General features: G+C 45.1%; 1 protein-coding gene and 1 pseudogene across 1 annotated transcript; one reads left to right on the top strand and one right to left on the bottom strand.

The window, feature by feature from the left end:
• Nucleotides 1-3,723: 3,723 nt before the first annotated feature.
• On the bottom strand, nt 3,724-6,831 carry LOC105728260 (uncharacterized; annotated as a pseudogene).
• SP5 (Sp5 transcription factor) lies at nt 6,707-9,359 on the top strand. The gene is made up of 2 exons (XM_012468579.2): nt 6,707-6,933; nt 7,627-9,359. The coding sequence occupies exons 1-2, from the start codon at nt 6,883-6,885 to the stop codon at nt 8,776-8,778; spliced, it is 1,203 nt and encodes a 400-aa protein (XP_012324002.1). The 5' UTR covers nt 6,707-6,882; the 3' UTR covers nt 8,779-9,359.
• Nucleotides 9,360-21,604: the final 12,245 nt, after the last annotated feature.

Genomic DNA, 21,604 nt, shown 5'->3' on the forward strand with positions numbered 1-21,604 from the left:
TTTCAAGGTTCATCCATATTGTAACACGTATCAGTACTTCATCCCTTTTTATAACTGAATGATATTCCTTTACATAGATGTGTCACGTATTATCCATTTATCAGGGAATGGACATTTAGGTTGTTTCCAACTTTTGGCTATTAAGAATAATGCTGCTATGAACATTCATGTACAAGTCTTTGTGTGGATGTATATTTTCCATTCTCTTTGTATCTACCAAGCAGTAGAATTATAATTCCATGTTTAACATTTTGAGGAATTGCCACATTGTTTTTCAATTGTTTTCTGTACCATTTTACATTCCTACTAGCAATGTATGAAGATTCCAATCCTCCACATCCTTACCAACACTTTATCTTTTCTATAATCTAGTCATCCTAATAGGTGTGAAGCAGTTTCTCTCATTGTGGTTTTAATTTGCATTTCAGTGATGGCTAATGATGCTGGGTTTCTTTTCATGTGTTTATTGGCCATTTGTATATCTTCCTTGGGGAAATGTTTATTCAAATCCTTTATCCGGTTTTAAATTGGGTTGTCTTTTTATTGTTGAGTTGTATGGGTTCCCTTATTAGATATCTCATTTGCAAATGATTTCTCCAATTCTGTGGGTTGTCTTTTCACTTTCTTGATGGTGTTCATTAAAGCACAAAAGTTTTAAATTGCCGGGCGCAGTGGCTCAGGCCTGTAATCCCAGCACTTTGGGAGGCCGAGGCAGATGGATCACGAGGTCAAGAGATCGAGACCATCCTGGTCAACATGGTGAAACCCCGTCTCTACTAATACAAAAAAAATTAGCTGGGTGTGGTGGCGTGTGCCTGTAATCCCGGCTACTCAGGAGGCTGAGGCAGGAGAATTGCCTGAACCCAGGAGGCGGAGGTTGCGGTGAGCCGAGATCACGCCATTGCACTCCAGCCTGGGTAACAAGAGCGAAACTCCATCTCAAAAAAAAAAAAAAAGTTTTAAATTTGGTGAAGTTCAATTTACTATTTTTTCTTTTGTCATTTGTGCTTTTGGCATCATATCTAAGAAGATTTTGCCTAACCAAGGTCATGAAGATTTAGTCCTTTGTTTTCTTCTAAGAGCTTTAGAGTTTAACTCTTTTTTTTTTTTGTATTTTCAAAATTTTATTAGGTATTACTACATAAAGTGAATAAACAACTCAAGTTAGAGTGCAAAATGAAAGCACCTTGTTGTTTTAAAAGTGCAAAAGCAAAATATCACAAACATTTTCAATAGAAAAATGATTTATAGATCCATTTACAGAAGGTCAAAAAAATTAGTGTTTAATACCAACTTTAACTATAAATAACTAAGAAGGAAAAAACTGTCCTCCAACCTTCTGTTTCTTTTTCAACATCCGTCTTTTGCTCCTTGCCTTTTGGAGAAAATATCGCGTTGTAAGGCTGACATCTTTTTGGACAAGGACAAGGATCAAGATCTTCCTTAATATAACCTCTTTCCATACAAGTCTGAGTAGAAGGAAAACCAACTTCCCAAAAATTCTCTGGTGTGTTGGGTGGAATGTAGCGGAATCGGTGTCTTGAGCAGGAAGCCAACTTCTTTTCTCTTTACATTTAAATCTATGATTAGAGTTAATTTGTGTGCGTGTTGTAAGGAAATGGTCCAACTTCATTGTTTTACATGTAGATATGCAGTTGTCCCAGCACCATGTGCTCAAAAGTTCTTCTGAGTTTCCCCTTTATTTAATGTCTTATTCCAACCTGTCACCAAATTTTGCTCTTTTTCCCCTTTAAAATGGTGAGTCATCCTTTCACTACTACCACCAGTTCCCAGTCAAAACTTTCACCATCTCACACCTAGAAAGCTGCATTTGCATCTATTCTTCCAGACTCTCTGCAAGCCAACCCTCCCAGGGAAGAAGCTTTCAGAAATGGAATTGAACTCACATTATTTACCTGCTCAGGAGTTCCTACAATAATGTATACAGCACGGGGGCAAACTCCTTGTTCTCACTTCACCATGTTCACACCAACAAATCAAAGGCCCAAAACTTCCTTGTATTTGACTTCTCACTGAAGGAGAATTCTCTTTCTTCTGCCGTCCCTTTCCCCTTCACCCTCTTCCTTTCTTTGCAATAAAATTAAAATTTAGTTAAAATTCTGTAGGTTCTTAAAGTTTCCTTCAAACCCCAGCTCCTTGATGAGGGGCTCACCAATCCTCTCTGACTTCCTCCTACATGTGTGTGCTCTGTCGCACCAGTCATTACGCAGATGATATTGGTACACACAATTCCACTCTACCATCTAACATCGGGGAGCATTTATTGAGCACCTACTGAAGTTCACAGCACTGTGCAGCAGGACATGTATCATGCAAATGCTGTTTCCTCCTGCCATCAAATGAGGGAGTAGAATCGGATGAGATTTTTAAAAAATTCCTCCTAATTCTACAACCAGTATTGTATACTGATCCAATTTGGAAGTTTAAACTTAAAATTAATTCAAGGATTCCAGTTGAGGAAATGGTCCCATTTCCGTGGAAAGTAAACTAGCTCGGTCACCAGGCTAGGTTACCAGCATTATGATTGCTTGTGACTGACTACTCCACCGTATTAACAATGACGAGTCCCCAACTTGAGATGCTGGCGTTAGGGCATCTGTGATTTGATCTGCAGCTTATTCTGGGAGACCACTCCAAATCCTCAAAGTTAACTTAGAGTATCAGATTGCAATCCCTCCCCCGACCACCATGAAAAAAAAAATCTTTCAGATTGAAGAGGCAAAGTTTGATCCTTTCCTTGTTGAGAAATGAGAACAATAGCAGCTTTCCGCTCTAGCACAACTTCAAAAGGCTGCCGAGTGACTGCTCTGAGAATTCTTGGTTGTAGATGACTGAAGAAATGCATGGGCAGCCTCCTGCGATTCAGTGCCGCATTAGCACGGGGAAAATTCTAACCCCATCCTCCCAGAACCTTTAGTATAGCAAGGATTTAACTAGACAGATGCGGGCAATTGCAAAGTTGCGCCTCCTTGGCAAAGAGGAGCGAGATCCAGCTGGTTAAGCAATGCCTTACTGTGAAAGGCCAAAGAATTAAGAATATGTTGAAATTATCTAAATAATATCTAGACTTTTAGAAAATCAACTGGAGAGGGGTGACTATCTGATTGGATTTACGCCAGAGGCGTGCATCCCTACTTGCTTCAAGAAAATGCCCGAGGCGAGGTACCAAGCTTGGGCTCGAAGTAGCAACCCCAGAGTTTAACCCAGAGCGCTCAGAGTTGGTCCGGCCCCTGCGCGTGTCGCTGCGGGTTCACCCACCCGCCTCTTCCTCTCGCAGGTGGCATGCAGTCGGCGCTCGCCGCCCGCCCGCAAAGAAACTGCAATGCAAACTTCCCAGCCTCGGAACCCCACTGCTTGGAGAGCAGCTCCGCGATGCCAGCCGCTTCCAGGAGACTGGTATTCAACCTCTCCGCCCCCCGCCATGGTTAAAGTTTGCTCCACATTCGCAGCTCCCACCCCACCCCCATCTCCGCCCCCGAGGCAGGAGGACCGCAGAGGAGTTCCTGGGTCCACCGTGTGCAAACACACCCACCAACAAAAGAAAGCCCATTAAATCTTCCCTCCTGTGAACTCGCGCCCCAGCGGATACCTCTTTGAACTGACCCCCGCCCCCGCAGCCCCCGCGCTGTCTGGGGCGAGCCTGGCCCTCCCGGGCTTGCTCCCTCCCTCCCGGCTGCGCACTTTTGCAGCGCGCTCGGTCTTTGATGTCTCTTCACATTATGGCAGAGCAGCCACACGCTCTTCCCGGGCGCGGGGCTTTGTGTAATGGAACTGACATTTGGCCTTGATACCTGTATCTCTTGGTGATTGCAACAAATTTCTAAAATAAATATTGTACTTTGATCTCTCAGCATTGCATTTTTAATGGACGCTCTCAACATTACTTCATTAAGAACTTTTTTCAGGAGCTCCGAGGGCCAAGGGGGTTGGGGGAGGCTAAACAGCTATTCGGCAAAGTTTCCAAACTTTAGCTGCGGCCTGGGAGGACCGGAATCTGGGCGGGTTTTCACAAATGGAGATGAGGCCTAGAGCAGCCGACTGCGACCACTCAAGAGAGGTCCTACTGTACTCTCAGCACAGTCCTAAAGACTTTGCATATATTAACTCTTAAACCTTCAGCCACTCTACTAGGGGCACTATTGTAAGTCCCATTTTACAAATCGCAAACTGAGGTACACAGAGGCTGAGTACCTTGCTCGCCAAGGTCACCAACTAGAAAGTGGCAGGGCGGGAAAAATCTGTCTTCAGAGAGCTCAGACTCCGAGCTCTTAACCACTAAGCCACTATCTTTCACCCTATTGCCCACTGATGGTGGTTTAATTGGCTAATGGGGGCATCTTAGAGAAAAAAGCTAATTCCTGTGACTACGGAGATGTAAAATGGCTCTTCTGGCCTTTTTGGTAAAGTAGCTATCAGATTCAACAAAAAGCGCTGCCTTCCGTCCTGCTTAGCCCGGCCCTGTCCGCCTCCCTGGGAAAGGGGGCTTCGAAGAGCTCAAAGGAGCAGGAGAGGAAACAAGCGCTAAGGTACCAGATCGCTTCGAGGGTGCGGGCATGTGCCAGCGCGAGTGTGTGCCAAGGAGCTAGCCTTCGACTTGCATCCGAGAAAGGGCTCCCTTGAGTCCCACCCTTCTCCAGGACTCGACCCCTGGATCTGCCAGATCTCGGATGAAACCACTAAGCTCTCTCCCCTTCTCAGCTCCCAGAATAGCCGACCTTATCTTCAGAAGCCAGATCGGGTCGGCCAAACTGTGGTCACCGATCGCGTTCTACAGGGGACAACTCGTTGAGGGAAAAGGTGGCGTGCGAGTGAGGGATGTGCGAGGGACCCATTGTATTTGGGTCGCATGCAGCCCACTGGTCTTCAGTATGATGTTCCCATTCCGCAGGAGCGCCCTGGGCGTGCGAGGTGGGTCTGGAGGCATCTCGTCCTGACCCCTGATGGAAGTGCGGAGGGCATCCTTATATAGCCCAGACTCCGAGTCCGTTGGAGTTAGGCTAACCTCTGGCACTGCATTGGGAGATGGGTCACCCCGTCCGTTCTCGTCCGTCAGTCCCGGTCGCCTTGCGGCTCCCGCGAGGAAGACGGGCAGAGAGGCTGGGCGCGAGCTGGTTCGGGACTCCCCGACTGCTGGCGGGCTGGAGAGTGGAGACCGTGTCCACCAGGAGGCTGGTGAGGGAGAGCAGTAGGCCGAGCTCCGGCGGCCACTCCGCAGTGCAGTCTCGGAAGCCGGGGCCTCGAGGCCTCCATCACGGTTCACCGCTCCTAATGCCCCAGAGCGGTGAGGACCCCGCGGCGCCCCCGCCCCCCGCCTCTTCCTCTTCCCCGCCCGAGCGCTCGTGGGAAGCAATCCCGGGGTCCGCAGCGCCGGAGCAGGATGAGCCCTGTGCCCTGAGCCAGGAGGAGGCAGGCGGCTGACACTCTCTTCCGCAGGAGGTGAGCCCCGGCAAGCGCGTCCCTGCCCAGGGCAAAGCACGCCCCGCGCCTGGTGAGGAACTTTTCCTTTCCAAAGGTGACAGGAACAAGTTTGTACTGACTTCTTCCCCCTTCGGGGGCCTCTCTCGTATGATTTGTGGTTTGTGGAACCACAACAACCAGGCTTCTTCGACCGCGCCTTACTTTTTTCAAGTAGTTCCTGGTCTGTCAGGCTTGCGAGAGCGCGCGCCGGCTTGGCGGAGCCCGGAGCGAGAAATCACCAGCAGCGCTGGGGCTTTCGCCACCCCCGGCCCGGCCCAGGACTCCTGGGAGTCCAGGGTGGCCTGAGGAGAAGAGGGCGGGACAGCACAGCTTCTTCCCCTCGGGTGGGCTTGACGGGTAGCCTTGGGTATCCTGCCAAGTTCAGCTTTGAGGGTATACGCGGCGCGGGTGTTTTTCCCAGGTGCCCTCTTTGCAAAAGTTGTGACCTGCGAAAAACTTCCCGGTCGCCAGCAGGAACGTCACACGAGAGCCCCGGTCGCTCGTCAGGCGGGCTGTCCTGGAGCGTGCGCGCCACCCAACGCCGCGCTGGGCGGCCGCCCGGCCCCGCCCCGGGTCACAGCCCTGCCTTTGGCCCCACAGCGGCGGGCGGGGGGACACGCGGCAGGCCGGGCGCGATCGGTCCCACGCCCCACCGGAGAACTCGCTTGGGTCCGCTGTGTGCGCTGGCGGGTGCGTGTGCGGCGAGGGTGCAGGGTGTGCAAATATAGGGGAGAGTTACACTCCTTCCCGTCTCAAAGTCCCGCGCCTGGAAGCCGAAGGCAGATTTTTCTAGAGATAACAAAGACTCTTTGTCACTTTGGGCGCTGCCTTGGTGCAAATCTTTAAATTGCAAGTGTGTGTGTTGCGGGAGGGCGGGAAGAGTGTCTCGAGCAACCCAAGCGCGGGTCTCCAGGCGGCAAGGCCCCCTTTGATCAGGAAAATCCAATTATTTGTGTATATACATTTCCCACATAGTGATTACTTCATTAATTGTCCCGCCTTTATCTCCTCCCTTCCCATCCCCCCTAATAATCAGTTCTTTTATCCAGACCAACAAATACACCATAGGAGCTTTGTGGATTCAAAGGATTTGCTTTCGCTTCTGAAAGAGCCGCTATTCTTTGATGATTGGGTAGCGGCAAACTTCAAAGCCATAAATCTTCCCTCTGACTGGCTGGCGGCCCAGCAAAGTCCTTATCAAATTCTTGGAGGTGATCCTGAAGCGCTCAGACCGCGCGCGGGGCGAGCGAGCGGGGCGCTGCGAGGGGCGAGGGCGGGGAGGGCCCCAGCGCGCAGAGCGGGCTCTGGGGAGGCAGGCTGGGCGGCCGTTCGTCCTCGCCTTCGGGTGTCCATGCCTCGGCGGCGGTGCCTAGCTCCACAGCCAGCGGCCTGGAAGCCGGAGCTATGGCTGCGGTGGCCGTCCTCCGGAACGACTCGCTGCAGGCCTTTCTCCAGGTCAGGGCTGGGCCCGGAGGGGGCGGGAGAAAGGTGGAAAGGGCCCTGTCCGGTTCTCCCCCGGTACTCCGTGCAGCTTGAATCTCAAAGGGAACCCCGCCGGCGGGTGCAGCTGGAGCCAGGCCTAGGGGTGCCCACGCCAACTTCACACCTAATCCGGTGTCAAGAGTGTGGCCTTTACAGGAGGGACGCATGGATCCGGGATTGTTCGGAGGTGCCCGGCTGGCTGAGAACAAGACCGGAGCTCACCCTGCTGGGCCCTCCTGCTGATTTCATCCTGGGGCGGGCGGGGGAGGAGCGCGAGGACAGGAAAGCTTAAATGGGAGGGAGGGCGGCTGGGCGGCCGGGTTGTGGGTGTTTTCCGACTCTTAACTGACCGCGTAACCTGGAGTGGCCTGTCGGATGCCTCCCCCTCCCATTTTGCGCCTGCTTCCTCTAAGGCTGGATGGCGTCTCAGTGCACCAAGTAGTTTAGCAAGAAGCGCTCGCGCGCCCCACGTTCAGGTAGCGCAGGCTCCAAAAGTTTCCCGCGGCCGGTGGGTGCGTGCGTGGGGTGCGGTGGCGGGGGAGGGACGGCCGCGGCGGAGGAGGAACAGTAGTATAATAGCGGGCGCGGGGGCGGCGGGCAGGCCGGGAGTCGGCGCTTGGAGCTAACCTTTTGTCTCTTCTCTGCCCTCCCTCTCTGCGTATGCAGGACCGCACCCCCAGCGCCTCCCCGGACCTAGGCAAGCACTCGCCCCTGGCACTGCTGGCCGCCACCTGTAGCCGCATCGGCCAGCCGGGCGCGGCGGCGCCCCCGGACTTCCTGCAAGTGCCGTACGACCCCGCGCTGGGCTCCCCCTCCAGGCTCTTCCACCCGTGGACCGCCGACATGCCGGCTCACTCGCCGGGCGCGCTACCGCCCCCGCACCCCAGCCTGGGGCTGACGCCGCAGAAGACGCACCTGCAGCCGTCCTTCGGGGCTGCACATGAGCTTCCGCTCACACCCCCCGCCGACCCCTCCTACCCCTACGAGTTCTCGCCGGTCAAGATGCTGCCCTCGAGCATGGCGGCTCTGCCAGCCAGCTGCGCGCCCGCCTACGTGCCCTACGCGGCGCAGGCCGCGCTGCCGCCCGGCTATTCCAACCTGCTGCCCCCGCCGCCGCCGCCGCCACCGCCCCCGCCGCCCACCTGCCGCCAGTTGTCACCCAATCCGGCCCCCGACGACCTCCCGTGGTGGAGCATCCCGCAGGCAGGCGCCGGGCCGGGGTCCTCCGCAGTTCCGGGAAGCGGCCTCTCAGGCACCTGTGCTGGGGCCCCCCACGCGCCCCGTTTCCCCGCCTCTGCGGCCGCTGCTGCTGCGGCCGCCGCCGCCCTGCAAAGAGGCCTGGTGTTGGGCCCGTCGGACTTTGCGCAGTATCAGAGCCAGATCGCCGCGCTGCTGCAGACCAAGGCTCCCCTGGCGGCCACGGCCAGGAGGTGCCGCCGCTGTCGCTGCCCCAACTGCCAGGCGGCGGGCGGCGCCCCTGAGGCGGAGCCGGGCAAGAAGAAGCAGCACGTGTGCCACGTGCCGGGCTGCGGCAAGGTGTACGGGAAGACGTCGCACCTGAAGGCGCACCTGCGCTGGCACACAGGCGAGCGGCCCTTCGTGTGCAACTGGCTCTTCTGCGGGAAGAGCTTCACGCGCTCGGACGAGCTGCAGCGGCACCTGCGGACTCACACGGGCGAGAAGCGCTTCGCGTGCCCCGAGTGCGGCAAACGCTTCATGCGCAGCGACCATCTAGCCAAGCACGTCAAGACTCACCAGAATAAGAAGCTCAAAGTTGCTGAAGCCGGGGTTAAGCGGGAGGACCCGGGGGACCTGTGAACCCTCCCTGAGGTGGACCCCCTTCCCAGCACCTCTGCGGGAGATCCGGGGACCTGTGGGCAGCTGGCGGAGGGGAGACTCACCGGACGGACTCTCTCCGTTGCTTGCCTCCCAGAATGGAGCCAGGCCCCCAGCTTCCCCGGCCCTCGGACACAGGGACCCAGTTCCCAGGAGCCGGGAGTAGGGTTGGGACCTGGGGCATTTGGGTCGTGATTGGGAGCTCTGCCCTACGCCAGGGCGGTTCCAAACTCTGAACCGTTCCCACCGTCTGGGAGACCTACAATTTTGGGGGACCACCCTGGGCTGGCCTTGTATATAGGAAACGCTGCTGAATTGAAGCGGAAGGAACTTGGGAGATTGGAAATAGTGCTCGGTTTTTCGCTAGGACCGGTTTGAACTTTGTACAGGTTATTTAATAGCTTTGTTAAAAATAATTATAATAATTATAACAATAAAAATGTTACTTTTGTCTTCAGCTCCATGCGGAGCTACAGCATGATATGTCTCTGTAAAGTGATCAGCAGTTGCAGCGTGAAAATAAATACGTTAACTCAGGGGTCACTACGGGAAGACCCCACTGAGCTGGTCTCATTTGATCTTTTCTTCTGGGAGGCTGTACTAAGCGGTTGGGTTTCACCGGGAATGTGATGGTTCCTATAGTCTGCCTTTGTCGGAGGCTTCTTTGGTTTGGAAGGGTCTGGGCAAATGTGTTTGGTGGGGTCTGGGCAAATGTGTTTGGTGCAGGAATGGAAGAAGGCAGGCAATTCCGTTTTGTGGCAAAGAGGAAGGGCAAGATTTTTCCAATCACAGCTTGAGTTTCTCATGCGGCCTTAGGACTTCACCCGAGACTGTTTCTCTTCCAAGTTTGTTTTTACCTGGCGAATTCCCTGTGGCTTTCCATTTGTTGGTACTCTCGGGACAGGTCACACCCGGCTATGCTGGTGTAAAGAGAGGTATTAGAGGCGCAAGGATCTGTTCACAGGTGAGACTTTGTGGAGAGGTACAGAGAAACTGGGGACGCTTGTTCAGGTTGGTCTTTGCCTGGGAAAGAACCAAGAGGATAGCTTCCCAGCCGTTACTCCTGTATTTCAGTCCCATCACGATACCCAGTGTTGTCTTGCTTGTTTTCTTCTTAATTTTGCTGTGAAAATCTTAACAAGTCTTACTTCACAGTAACCACCCAGGGATTTCTGGTTAGGCCAGGACGTTTAGTTCCATTTTGTATCTTTGAATTTTATTATGTTTTTAATCATTGAAGTAGTCCAAGATTTTTCTCAGGGAAGAGCCAGGAATACTCATAGTTTGGAAATGTGGAAATAGGGTATTTTTTGTCTAGGTGCCTCGCCTTTCTCTAAAAGTTGAAGTTTTGAAGTTTACAAATGTTTTATCATGTCTAAACTAACTCCTTGATGTTTTCTAATATTTGAGTTTTTAAACCTGTAACTGAACCTTTAATCAGCAGTTAAATCTGATTTAAGATTAGCAAAGAACAGAAAATGTTCTAAATTTTATTAACATGTTAAGCTAGAATCATTAATACCAAATTTTAATAGGGCCGAATAATCTTTTCATTAAAGAAGTTGTATAAATTGATAGGATTTCGCAGTTTACAAACTGCTTTTACCTTACCTTTTGTTTGAAGTCAGACTGAAGGATCAGTTTTTAAAAGCTTTGAGGGTTGTTCTTGAATCTTAAGTAAAACACAAACATCAACATAATTGAGATAAGAATTACTTTTATACTCCTAAGAGATAGTATTTTTATTCTGGAACTTGGGACAAGGTAGTAAATGAATATTAGATTCATGATGGCAATATGCGTTAGAATAAGAGATACTGGAACTATTTAATGACAAATTAGAATGTGAGTCTTCATGGTTCTTTACCCAGGAAGAGAAGTTTGGGTTAAATTGTCAAGGGTGTGGCAGTTTTCCAAGCAATAGTGATAAAGTTGCTAGGCAGTAACATTAATATTCACCTAAATATGTAATCTTAATCAAAATCATGGGATCTAAATCATTAGATTAAGACTACACATTTTGATGTATAAATCAATGAAAAAAAGTAGAAACTTTTATAGAAACTCAGGTTTCCATGAAAAGTTACAGAAATTCACATCTGAACCATGCCCTGGGATCGACTATAGATTCAGAAAAGGATGTTTGGAAAGTGGTGGGAAAGAGGAATCCTTGTTAGAGAGTGAAAAGACCAAAGGCTCTGGACTCAAAATTTGAAATGATTCTTTCATCTGAAAGAATGATCTTAGTAGAGAAAGATAAATGGCAATTTCAAAATGAGTCTACTAGCTATAATTGACAGATCCAATCATTTATTTAGAGATGTTAAGGTAAAGTTTTCTTACAACTTTTTGGTTGTTAAGAGAAAAAGTAGATAAAATATATGGAATTTATTATCTAAACAAATGAAATATTGGATATAGATAACTGTAGTTATTAAGAGAAAAACTAGAGTAAACTATATGGAATTTACTAAAATATATCTACTAAATTTACTAAAAATATATACATAACTTTTTTAAACAGAACAAAGTCATATGACAGAATAACTTATAGTTTTACTTAATTGCACCTGCAAACTGAAAAAGTATGGTGTTTAACTTGGTACAACTGAAAAGCTTGCTTATTGTACCACTGCAAATCTGATAGAATTTGCAATATTTCCAAAGTAGGCAACATTTAAAAAGTAAGTTTAATCCACCACCTTCATTCAAGCTTTCACTTGCACACAAGAAGATCCCAGCACACAATTCAATTAAGTTTAAATAACTAATTAAAGAAAATATGTTAATGATTGCCTCAAATGTCAGTAGACATAAATTTTAAAGCAACTGTTTTGTTAGTATGCAAATATGATGTAAAGTTTTATATATATATATATATATATATTTTTTTTTTTTTTTTTTTTTTTTTTTTTTTGAGACAGAGTCTCATTCTTTCACCAGGCTGGAGTGATGTGGCACAATCTTGGCTCACTGCAAGCGATTCTCCTGCCTCAGCCTCCCAAGTAGCTGGGATTACAGGCATGCACCTCAACACCCAGCTAACTTTTGTATTTTTAGTACAGATGGGGTTCACCATGTTGGCCAGGATAGTCTTGATCTTCTGACCTCGTGGTCCACCTGCCTTGGCCTCCAAAGTGCTGGAATTACAGGCATGAGCCACTGTGCCCGGCCTGAGTGTTATATTTTTAAAAATACTAAAATCCATGTGATGTTATTTTAATTTTAACAGTTTTTGAACCATTTTGAGCAAGAACTTTGAAACATGGAGAAATCGCATTATCAGTAAATTAATTTAAAATTGTGTCTTTCTGAACTTATTAACGCTGTAGTTTTCTGCTTTTCTCAAGAAAAAATTGTGCAAATATACTCTTCACTGATCACTAGTTTTAAATAGTACTGGTAATCAATGAAAGTAAATTATGTTAAAGAAAATACAACTGTAATCTCCATGTTATTTTCTAGTTTCAACTAGTGCTTAAATCTTCTGACTATATTGTATATTCTTTTAAACTAGTTTAGTCAAACAAGATATGCCGATTAAAAAATTAATCTTGCCAAGCATGCCTCTTGCAGTGCACTATTTGAAACAGTGATATTTGTAGAAAAGTCAGTTTTTTACCCCAAGTTGTACTATTTTTTATTCTAATATTGTGGGGTTTTAAGTAATTAGTTTAAAGCAACTTCTTCAGTGTTTTCTATTTATTTCATTTCTGCTGTGACCGTTTCACAGAATATTGTTATAGCTATGACTTCAAATTCACATAAACATTTAGTAAGTTGTTCAGGGCTGTAAAATTGCAAGCCACTTTTACTTGCATTAGCTCATCATATTAAATAATGACTGGTCAAGTTAAGTTGACCATTCTCACTGGGGAATGGTCTGTGTTACAGAATCAGATTCAAACCTTAAGCTTTGTGTTATAGTAAGTGTAATTACAGTTTGCTAATGTCCCAAATTGAGGGCCACTCAAAACAAATGATATTAATTTTCTATTAAATATTATGACCTTCTTCTGGTTTGCATAATAGAGGGAACTTTAAAAGAGTATGAGAACCAGGGCAGTTTTGAAATGTTACATGCCACCATAGTTCAATAGAGTAGAAAAAAATAAGGAAAGTATCTAGATAGATGTATGTTGGCAATGAGATACATGTTTAGATTAACACAACAAAATAACACGTTTCATTATTGGGCCACTATAATGGTAACCTGATTAGTGTGGCATGCAATCTACTTAATATAGACAGTAAATTTTTCTCTGATGTTCAGACTCAACACATTTTTGCATAAAGATCTTGATGTCAGTTGCTCCTTCCCTGATTGTTTTTAAGGAATCTGATACGTTGCTAGAGACAGCAATGTTTCAGATTAATTTAAGGACATTGTAGAATAATGTACTTAATGTTCCTTACTGTAATGAACTAGTGGTATTTGTTCAACAAAGATGTAATCAAACAGCTATGGATTGAGAGTTTCCTAATTGTTTTACTATTACAACTTCTTAATACCAGTTGAAGATTTGTACATGATGATTGATAGTTTCATGCTGACATTTTGATGACTGCCCTTTCTACACTTTATGTACTTTTCTTTCCGTGTCTTTAGAAATTATCTAAAATATAATCCTCCATTGGATATTTGAGACTTAATTCATAATTCAGTCCTTGCGTATCAACTATAGTAGTATCTGCACAACACATAATAAACCACGTTAACTAATACATTCTGGTTGTCTACCTAATACCAACATTTAATTCAGGGTAAATAAATTTAGCTATTGGTTTGATACCACCTGGAAAATCTGCAACTTTCCCTTTTTAAAAAGTTGTTTCAGTATTATGAAGATTCATTATGCCTATTATGAAATGGAAGTTCATTTTACAGTAAAACTATTCATCTAATATCTTCATTACTTATCAAAATTCTGACATCAAAATACACAAAAATTTTCTAAAGTCTAAGGCAGTGTCTTGATGTCATCTGATTTTTTAATATATAGTTAAACCGTTCAGTCATATATGGGTGCTTTCTAATCATTTTATGTTTAGCATAATCTAAAACACAGATGGAAAACATCTGGCCCTCAGCTTAATTTTACCCAATTCATGAGGCAGATATCAAGGCTAACTCATTTATGCTTATGGTTGGGAAAATGTGTCCTAATTTTAAAAATATTTGGTGGCAATTTCCTGAAAGTCTACACCAGATACCATGAAAGTTCATTTCCCTTATTTCTATGTGAGTTTTATTCTCACAAATTCTATGTCTTGCTTTCTTTTCCATTCTGACTTGTGGATGTTACATGTCTTCTATATATCCATGTCCATCTCTAGCATGGAAGCTTTCATTTTTTGTGTCATGTGTCTTTCTTGCTTTTCTTAAAGTATTTATGTCCATGATTTGATTTTGCTCCCAATAATGCAGAACTTAACAGGATTCTAAAATGTATTTTAAATCCATTGGTTTTTTTTTTTTCATTTTTGTTTGTTTGTTTATTTATTGAGACAGAGTCTTACTCTGTCACCCAGGCTGGAGTGCAGTGGCATGATCTTGGCTCACAGCAACCTCCGCCTCCACGGTTCAAGTGATTCTCCTGCCTGAGCCTCCCAAGTAGCTGGGATTACAGGTGCCCACCACAACACCTGGCTAATTTTCATATTTTAGTAGAGATGTGGTATCACCACATTGGTCAGGCTGGTCTCAAACTCCTGGCCTTAGATGATCCACCTGCCTCGGCCTCCCAAAGTGCTGGGATTACAGGTGTGAACCACCACTCCTGGCTGTATTTTTTAGTAGACATTTGTATCCTTTGGTCTAAATTTTACATGTGAGTGAATTAAATTTATAGTCCTATTTGTAGATTCAATTCATATTTTATTTATTTAGTACATGGCTGCTGTTTCCTGTGAATTTGTGAACATCAGTGGGAAAAATACATGGCAATTTAAAGTAAAATTATAAAATACAGTAGAAAATTATGGTTTGAGGTAATACCAGTTTGGATAGACTTTAGTAAGTTAAAAATATACGAATGAAGTATATTTATATACCTAAGTGGTTAAACATAGCCCTTTATTTTTTGAGCTAAAATTTAAATGAGGAGAATGTGAACTAAGACCTGTAAGCACATAGCTACGTATATTTCTCCTTGTGGTTATTATCTTCAATGAAGACTTGTTTTTCTTTTAAGCATTTTTCTCCCGTTTGATCCTTGAAGTCCATGTCATTGCTTGATAACACTGCAGACAACTGCTAAGAAAGTCATTGTGGTAAGAAATTCTGTAGTGAGCCTGGAATTGAAGTAGGAAGTTGCGAAGTTGTTTTCTAGGGAGAAAGCATTTCCTTCATCAGTCATGATTCAGAACTGTCAATAGCAAGCCTGTGTGCCCTGAGCAGCCAGTTCCTGGAGGCTGTGGGGCTGTGGCTGCTACCTTGCTTCTGGAGCAGGGAGATTTGGAAGTAAGGAAAGGGGAAACAAATCATGGGGAATAACAGATGTGGGAATGAATATCCTATCTAAATAGGATATCAAAAGGGGTTGAAATAGGGTCATTGGGTAGAAGTAAAAAGGCAAGGTTGGAGCAACTTCTCAAACTTGAAATGGACCCCACAGAGGAAGGTGTTTCCCTCGCCCCAGGGTTTTGGAATTTTGTGTTTCGTGTTTTGGGTTTTTTTTTACTAAAGTTGAGTATGAGTAGGCTGTAGAGGAGGTGTGGTGGACTTCAAGGACTTTTGGACTGGGATTATTCTTATGGTCTCTTCCAAAGCTGAAATGCCTCAAATCTAATATCTATAAGCCAAAAAGTCTGAATAAATCTTATTATAGCTGGGCACAGTGGTGCATGCCTATAATCTCAGCTATTCGGGAGGCTGAGGCAGGAGAATCACTTGATCCCAGGAAGCAGAGGTTGCAGTGAACGAAGACCACACCACTGCACTCCAGCCTGGGTGGCAGAGTGAGACACTATCTCAAAAAAAAAAGAATATGTGAGCTGCATACTTAACTTGATATTTGTTATTTATAATTATTACATGTAGAAAACTAGGCACAAAACATGTATATATAACTAAATTCAATTTACCAAACAATGATTTGAAGTCTACAAGATGTAAGGTACAATGAGAATTTAAAGATGAACACAGTCCTTCAAAGAGCTCACAATCACAAAGGAGATAAAACAAAGGCCCAAATGAATGTAATACAAGGCCTCACACCTGCCAAAAGTGACCAACAAAACTCTCCTAAAAACACAAAGGAAAGAGAAATTACTTCAGGTAATAACAATGATAAACTGTTTTATTCCACAAATGGATATTCTGCTTTGAAAAACAACAATCTCTAAACTGCATCTGTGGCATTCAGAATCCAATTAGATTTTTATCCAGAGCTGTTAGTTCAAGACAATGTGGTCCCCAGACCTGCAGCATCAGCATCACTTGGGATCACTGGTTAGAAATGCAGATTCTGGGACCCAACTGCCAGATTTACTAAATCAGAAACTCTGGGAACGGCCTGGCAATCTGTGTTTTAACAAGCCCTCCAGGTGATTCTAATGCACAGTGATGTTCAAGACCCACTGGTTTAGGAAGTTGCTTATTTTAACCATGTGTAAGATGGAAAATATATACGCAAATTCTAGCCTAAGACATTTCTCACAAGTTACTCTGGGGAAATAGAAAATGCACGGACTGGCTGGGCACGGTGGCTCACAGCTGTAATCCCAGCACTTTGGGAGGCAGAGGCATGTAGATCACCTGAGGTCAGGAATTTGAGACCAGGCTGGCCAACATGGTGAAACTCCACCTCAACTAAAAATACAAAAATTAGCTGGGCATGGTGGCAAGCGCCTGTAATCCCAGCTACTCAGGAGGCTGAGACAGGAGAATTGCTTGAATCCAGGAGGCAGAGGTTGCAGTGAGCCAACATTGCACTATTGTACTCCAGCCCAGGTGACAGAGTGAGATCGTCTCAAAAAAAAAAAGAAGGAAAAGAAAATGGATAGACCATTTGGCTGAACTTCTCACCCAGTTGAGAAGACAGCAATAATCTTAATGAAATATTGATCCTTACATGCATGTTAGGTAATTATGTAGACAATTGTCCTTTTATAGTATGTAATACCAATAGAGTATTTACATTTTTGAATTATAAATCACATATTTTATATGTTAGTGGAATTTTCCCCATTAAGTTGAACAGTGACTTTAGCAATATCTGTTTTCCTAAAGGGAATAGTCAGCTAACTAAGCAGTATTTAGTGTCATTGGATAATGAATAACTAAACATCATGAGGCACATATAAACTCCACCACTAAGAGTGAAAAACACATACATATTCTGTGCTGCAGAAATGCAATGATGGCTCTTCTGAAAGATAAGCATAGTCACCACCAGCCTCTGTTTTGCTACAATAGCTTTTTTTTTTTTTTAATGGAGTCTTGCTCTGTCGCCCAGGCTAGAGTGCAGTGCACAATCTTGGCTTATGGCAACTTCCACCTCCCAGGTTCAAGTGATTCTCCTGCCTCAGCCTCCCAAGTAGCTGGGACTACAAGCGCATGCCACCACGCCTGGCTATTTTTGTATTTTTAGTAGAGACGGGATTTCACCATATTGGTCCAGCTGGTCTTGAACTCCTGACTTCGTGATCCACCTGCCTTGGCCTCCCAAAGTGCTGGGATTATAGGCATGAGGCACTGTGCCAGCCTACCATAGCTTCTTAAAACTAACCACAGGGAAGTGTAGGAGCCTGGAGCTTCTCTGTAGTAAACATAAAAACTGTGGATATTTATCTAAACCAAGAATGTTCACTTTCCTCTGTTCTAGCCCAATCCTCATTGGTCCACCTTTTTTCTCCTCCACAAAGTCTCGCTCAAAGTGCATTTCAGGACTGTTTCCCAGACCAAAACATGATTCAGTAAAATTTTTTGGCAGTTGGTTTCTGACCTTTGGAATTATAGAAGGCTGCTGGGAATTACCAGTACTAGGGAAGCCTATAACATGAATGAAAATACCTCCATGATTTTTTTTCAGGGAATGGGCCCCTCACTCTGTCCCCAAGTCTAAACTATCCAATCATCATTTGATGTCCTTTAGGAGGCCCCCTAGTGAATGATAAGAAGCTAGGATGATGCTAATTGTAGCATATTCCCAAGGAGTCCCCAAATCCCTGAGAGATCAAGGGAGCTCTCTAAGATGAGATAAATCTCTCCAGCCACAACTTACAGAATTTAGTGTGTTGGGGTTGGAAGAGACTTAAAAATCACTGACTCTGAGGCTGGGTGTGGTGGCTCATGCCTCTAATCCTAGCACTTTGGGAGGCTGAGGTGGGCAAATCACCTGAGGTCAGGAGTTTGAGACAAGTCATAGCCAACATAGTGAAACCCCATCTCTACTAAAAATACAAAAATTAGCTGGGCATGGTGGCAGGTGCCAGTAATCCCAGCTACTCAGGAAGCAGGAGAATTGCTTGAACCAGGAGGCAGAGGTTGCAGTGAGCTGATATTGCACCACTGCACTCCAGCCTGGGTGGCAGCAGGAGACTCCATCTCAAAAAAAAATCACCAATTCTGACCCTCTCATTTAACAGAAGAGAAAACAGCATGCTAGATTCAGTGACACTATCATTATCCATGATGCATTAACAAGTAAGCACACTCAATAGCAATCCCACAGCCTAGCAAAGGGAGAGATGGTTGAGGAGCACAGAGACTGAGAGAAGACTCAAGGAAGAAATATAGAGAGAAGCTTTGGTCTGAAGTTGCCAAAGGACTATGAATGGTGGCTCTCAGCTTTTTACATGCATGAAAATTACCTAGGATGCTTATTTAAATGGAGGATCCTGAGCTACATCTCTAGAACTGCTGATTTGTTTGGTCCAGGGGTGAGGAAGCTGGTTTCATTATAACCATCACCCCAGTGACTCTAAGACAGGTGGTTGGAAGATCACCATTAGAGAATGCTTCCTTACAAGAGAAAACATAGTGAATGGTGTAACATCCACACATTTTGACAATGGCAAATACTCAGGTAATAAATCCTATCTAATTTTCCTTTTTTAAAAGTCAACAGTTGATTGCTGAGGTCTGACACAATATATTCCATGATCTTGAAGAGGAGAAGTGACTTAGAAGCTTTATCTTATTTACCTGAGTCTGTGTCAAATGTGTAGTAGATGTTATGATCCTTTTCCTTTCAAAATATAAGAATAAAGACACTAAATGGTCACTTGGGTTTTCTAAATTCCCAACTAAAATTAATTAAATTCTGAACTGAAGTCACAAAAATTGAGTTAAATATGTATGTTCTAGATATTTTATTCTGGGCTCATATCTTTCTGTGACAGTTCAGAATCAAAGAGTCATTAAGGTTTATAACCAAAATGATCTCAGAGTTCACCAAATCAAATCTCTTAATTGTACAGACGAACCAACCAATACTCATCAGGGTCCAGCCCTAATAGAGTTTGCATTCTAGTAAAGTCACCATGTTGTAAAATCTTACTCCCTCCTCTGATGTGTCTTCCCCCTTTATCATTCCATTCACTTTCAGATTCATGTATTCCACAAATATTTATTAAATGTTTACAAATGGCACAGATGAACATCTGTCATGAAAAAGTCATACAAGGTTCTTGCCTTTATGGAGCCTGCAGTCCAGTAAGAAATAAAGTTGGCAGAAGACCCAGGGACACCAGGAGAGCAGAGGCTATTCACTACCACATACCAGAGCCTAATATAGTGCCTGGCAAAATACATACTCAGTAAATACTTTGCTCTGAATATAAGGTACTACAAGTATGGTCAGTATAGTAAAGATGCCATAGTTTTAACTGGTATTGTTGCTTCCCATTAGTATCTATAAGATGTGTGTTCAGATTAAAGACCAGAATCCCTTTCTTCCTTGAGCTGTTTGAGTGGGGGCATGGTGGTGGTTGTAGGAAGCTGCTAACTGTCTCTCTCTACCTCTCCTAGAATCCTGGGTCTGATGACTTCTCTGAGGCAATTTCAACTTCCCAATGTCTAACAGGCATTCCTTTGCATTTCCCAAGTCTCATTACTCCAGCTTTTAAAGACATTCCTGGCCAGACACAGTGGATCATGCCTGTAATTTTAGCACTTTGGGAGGCCAAGGCAGACAGATCACCTAAGGTCAAGAGTTCAAGACCAGACTGACCAACATGGAGAAACCCCATCTCTACTAAAAATACAAAATTAACTGGGCATGGTGTCACATGCCTGTAATCCCAGCTACTCAAGAGGCTGAGGCAGGAGAATCGCTTTAACCCAGGAGGCGGAGGTTGCGGTGAGCCAGGATTGTGCCACTGCACTCCAGCCGGGGAGACAAGAGTGAAACTCGGTCTCAAAAAAAAAAAAAGCAAAAACCACAAGGCAGAAGGTAGAAGAAGTCACAGTTGAAGAGAGAAGGAGAGTGTCTCAGATTGAGAAGAGGTAGTAGTGGTGTGGGTGTGTGTTGTGTGGAGGACTGATGGATCTGGAGATAATGGAAGGGTCCTGCCTCAGAAGGAACAGGTACAGTGCTCCTAAAACAGTCCTAGAACAGCAGTCTTAACAAAGACCCCTATGTGTTAGTTATTTTTTGTTGCAACAAATTACCAGCAACTTAGAGGCTTCAAACAATATACATTTATTATCTCACAGGTTCTATGCATCAGAAGTCCAGGCACAGCTTAATTGTATCATCTGCTTCAGGGTCTTTCATAAGGCTACAGTGAAGGTGTTGACTAAGGCTGGGGTCTAATCTGAAGGCTCAATTGGTAAGGGATCCACTTCCAAACTCAAGTGGTTATCGGTAGGATTCTTTGTGGGCTGTTGGACTGAGGACCTCAGTTCTTTGCTAGCTATTGCCTAGAGACTGACTTTAGTTTCTTGCCATATGGGCCTCTCCAGCATGGCTGCTTCATCAAAGCTTGCAAGCTGCAAAGGCAATAAAGTCTGCTAGGATGATGATGGTACATCTTTCATAATGTAATCACAGAAGTGGCAGCCTATCAACATTCTATTCACTTGAAGGAAGTCATTCAAGAAAAAGGGATTACACAAGGGCTTGAGTACCAGCAGACAGCAATCAGTTGGGGCCATTTTAGAAGCCACCTATCACATCCTGTGATGCACATTGTCAGTAATATGGAGTTACATGTATAGGCCATAAAGACTTGGACAAAGAGTTTCTCAGCATCAGCCATGATGCTTTCCTACTGATGAGAGACTGCCAATACCCACCCATTCATACTGTCTTTCTTCCTTTTGGTAATAGTAACCCCCAAGTTTTGGGGAGGTACAGGGCTGTTCATCTAGAGATAACATATCCCAGCCTCATTGGCAACTAGGTGTGGCCATATGACTGAGTTCCCACCACTGGCATGTGAGCCTAAGTAAAGTATGTCACTTCTAGTTCACATCCTTAATAGAAAGTTGGATGCTTTCCCTTTCTTCTTTCCTCTTTCTTGAAGCTGAAATGCAGACATGATGGTAAGCATTCAACTCAATCATGTGGATAGGACAACACCCCGGAAGATGGCAGAGCAACAAAACAGAAAGAATAAGGGTCCTCAGACCATCACATGAAGCAGAACAGCCTACTTTTCCTGGGCTGCCTAACCAGCTGGACTTTTACTTGAAAGACAAATAGACCATCTTGTTTAAGCCATTGTTACTTGGTGCCTTTTGCAGTAAATAAACAAATATCCTAAATGATAGATCACAAAATGCTTCCTAAGGCAGTTATTAATAGTACTCTTGGTTAGTCTTCCTGGGACAGCTATGAATCATGCCCTTTTAAAAGAG

The sequence above is a fragment of the Aotus nancymaae genome, unplaced genomic scaffold (genome assembly GCF_030222135.1).
Source record: "Aotus nancymaae isolate 86718 unplaced genomic scaffold, 86718_ANA_hifiasm-v0.15.2.pri h1tg000008l, whole genome shotgun sequence".
NCBI lineage: Eukaryota > Metazoa > Chordata > Mammalia > Primates > Aotidae > Aotus > Aotus nancymaae.

Bases quoted from the DNA above. Each gene is read 5' to 3' on its own strand.
- SP5 (XM_012468579.2), top strand. From the start codon at position 6,883: ATGGCTGCGGTGGCCGTCCTCCGGAACGACTCGCTGCAGGCCTTTCTC. The intron at 6,934-7,626 runs GTCAGGGCTGGG...CTGCGTATGCAG, and splicing joins CGCTGCAGGCCTTTCTCCAG to GACCGCACCCCCAGCGCCTC.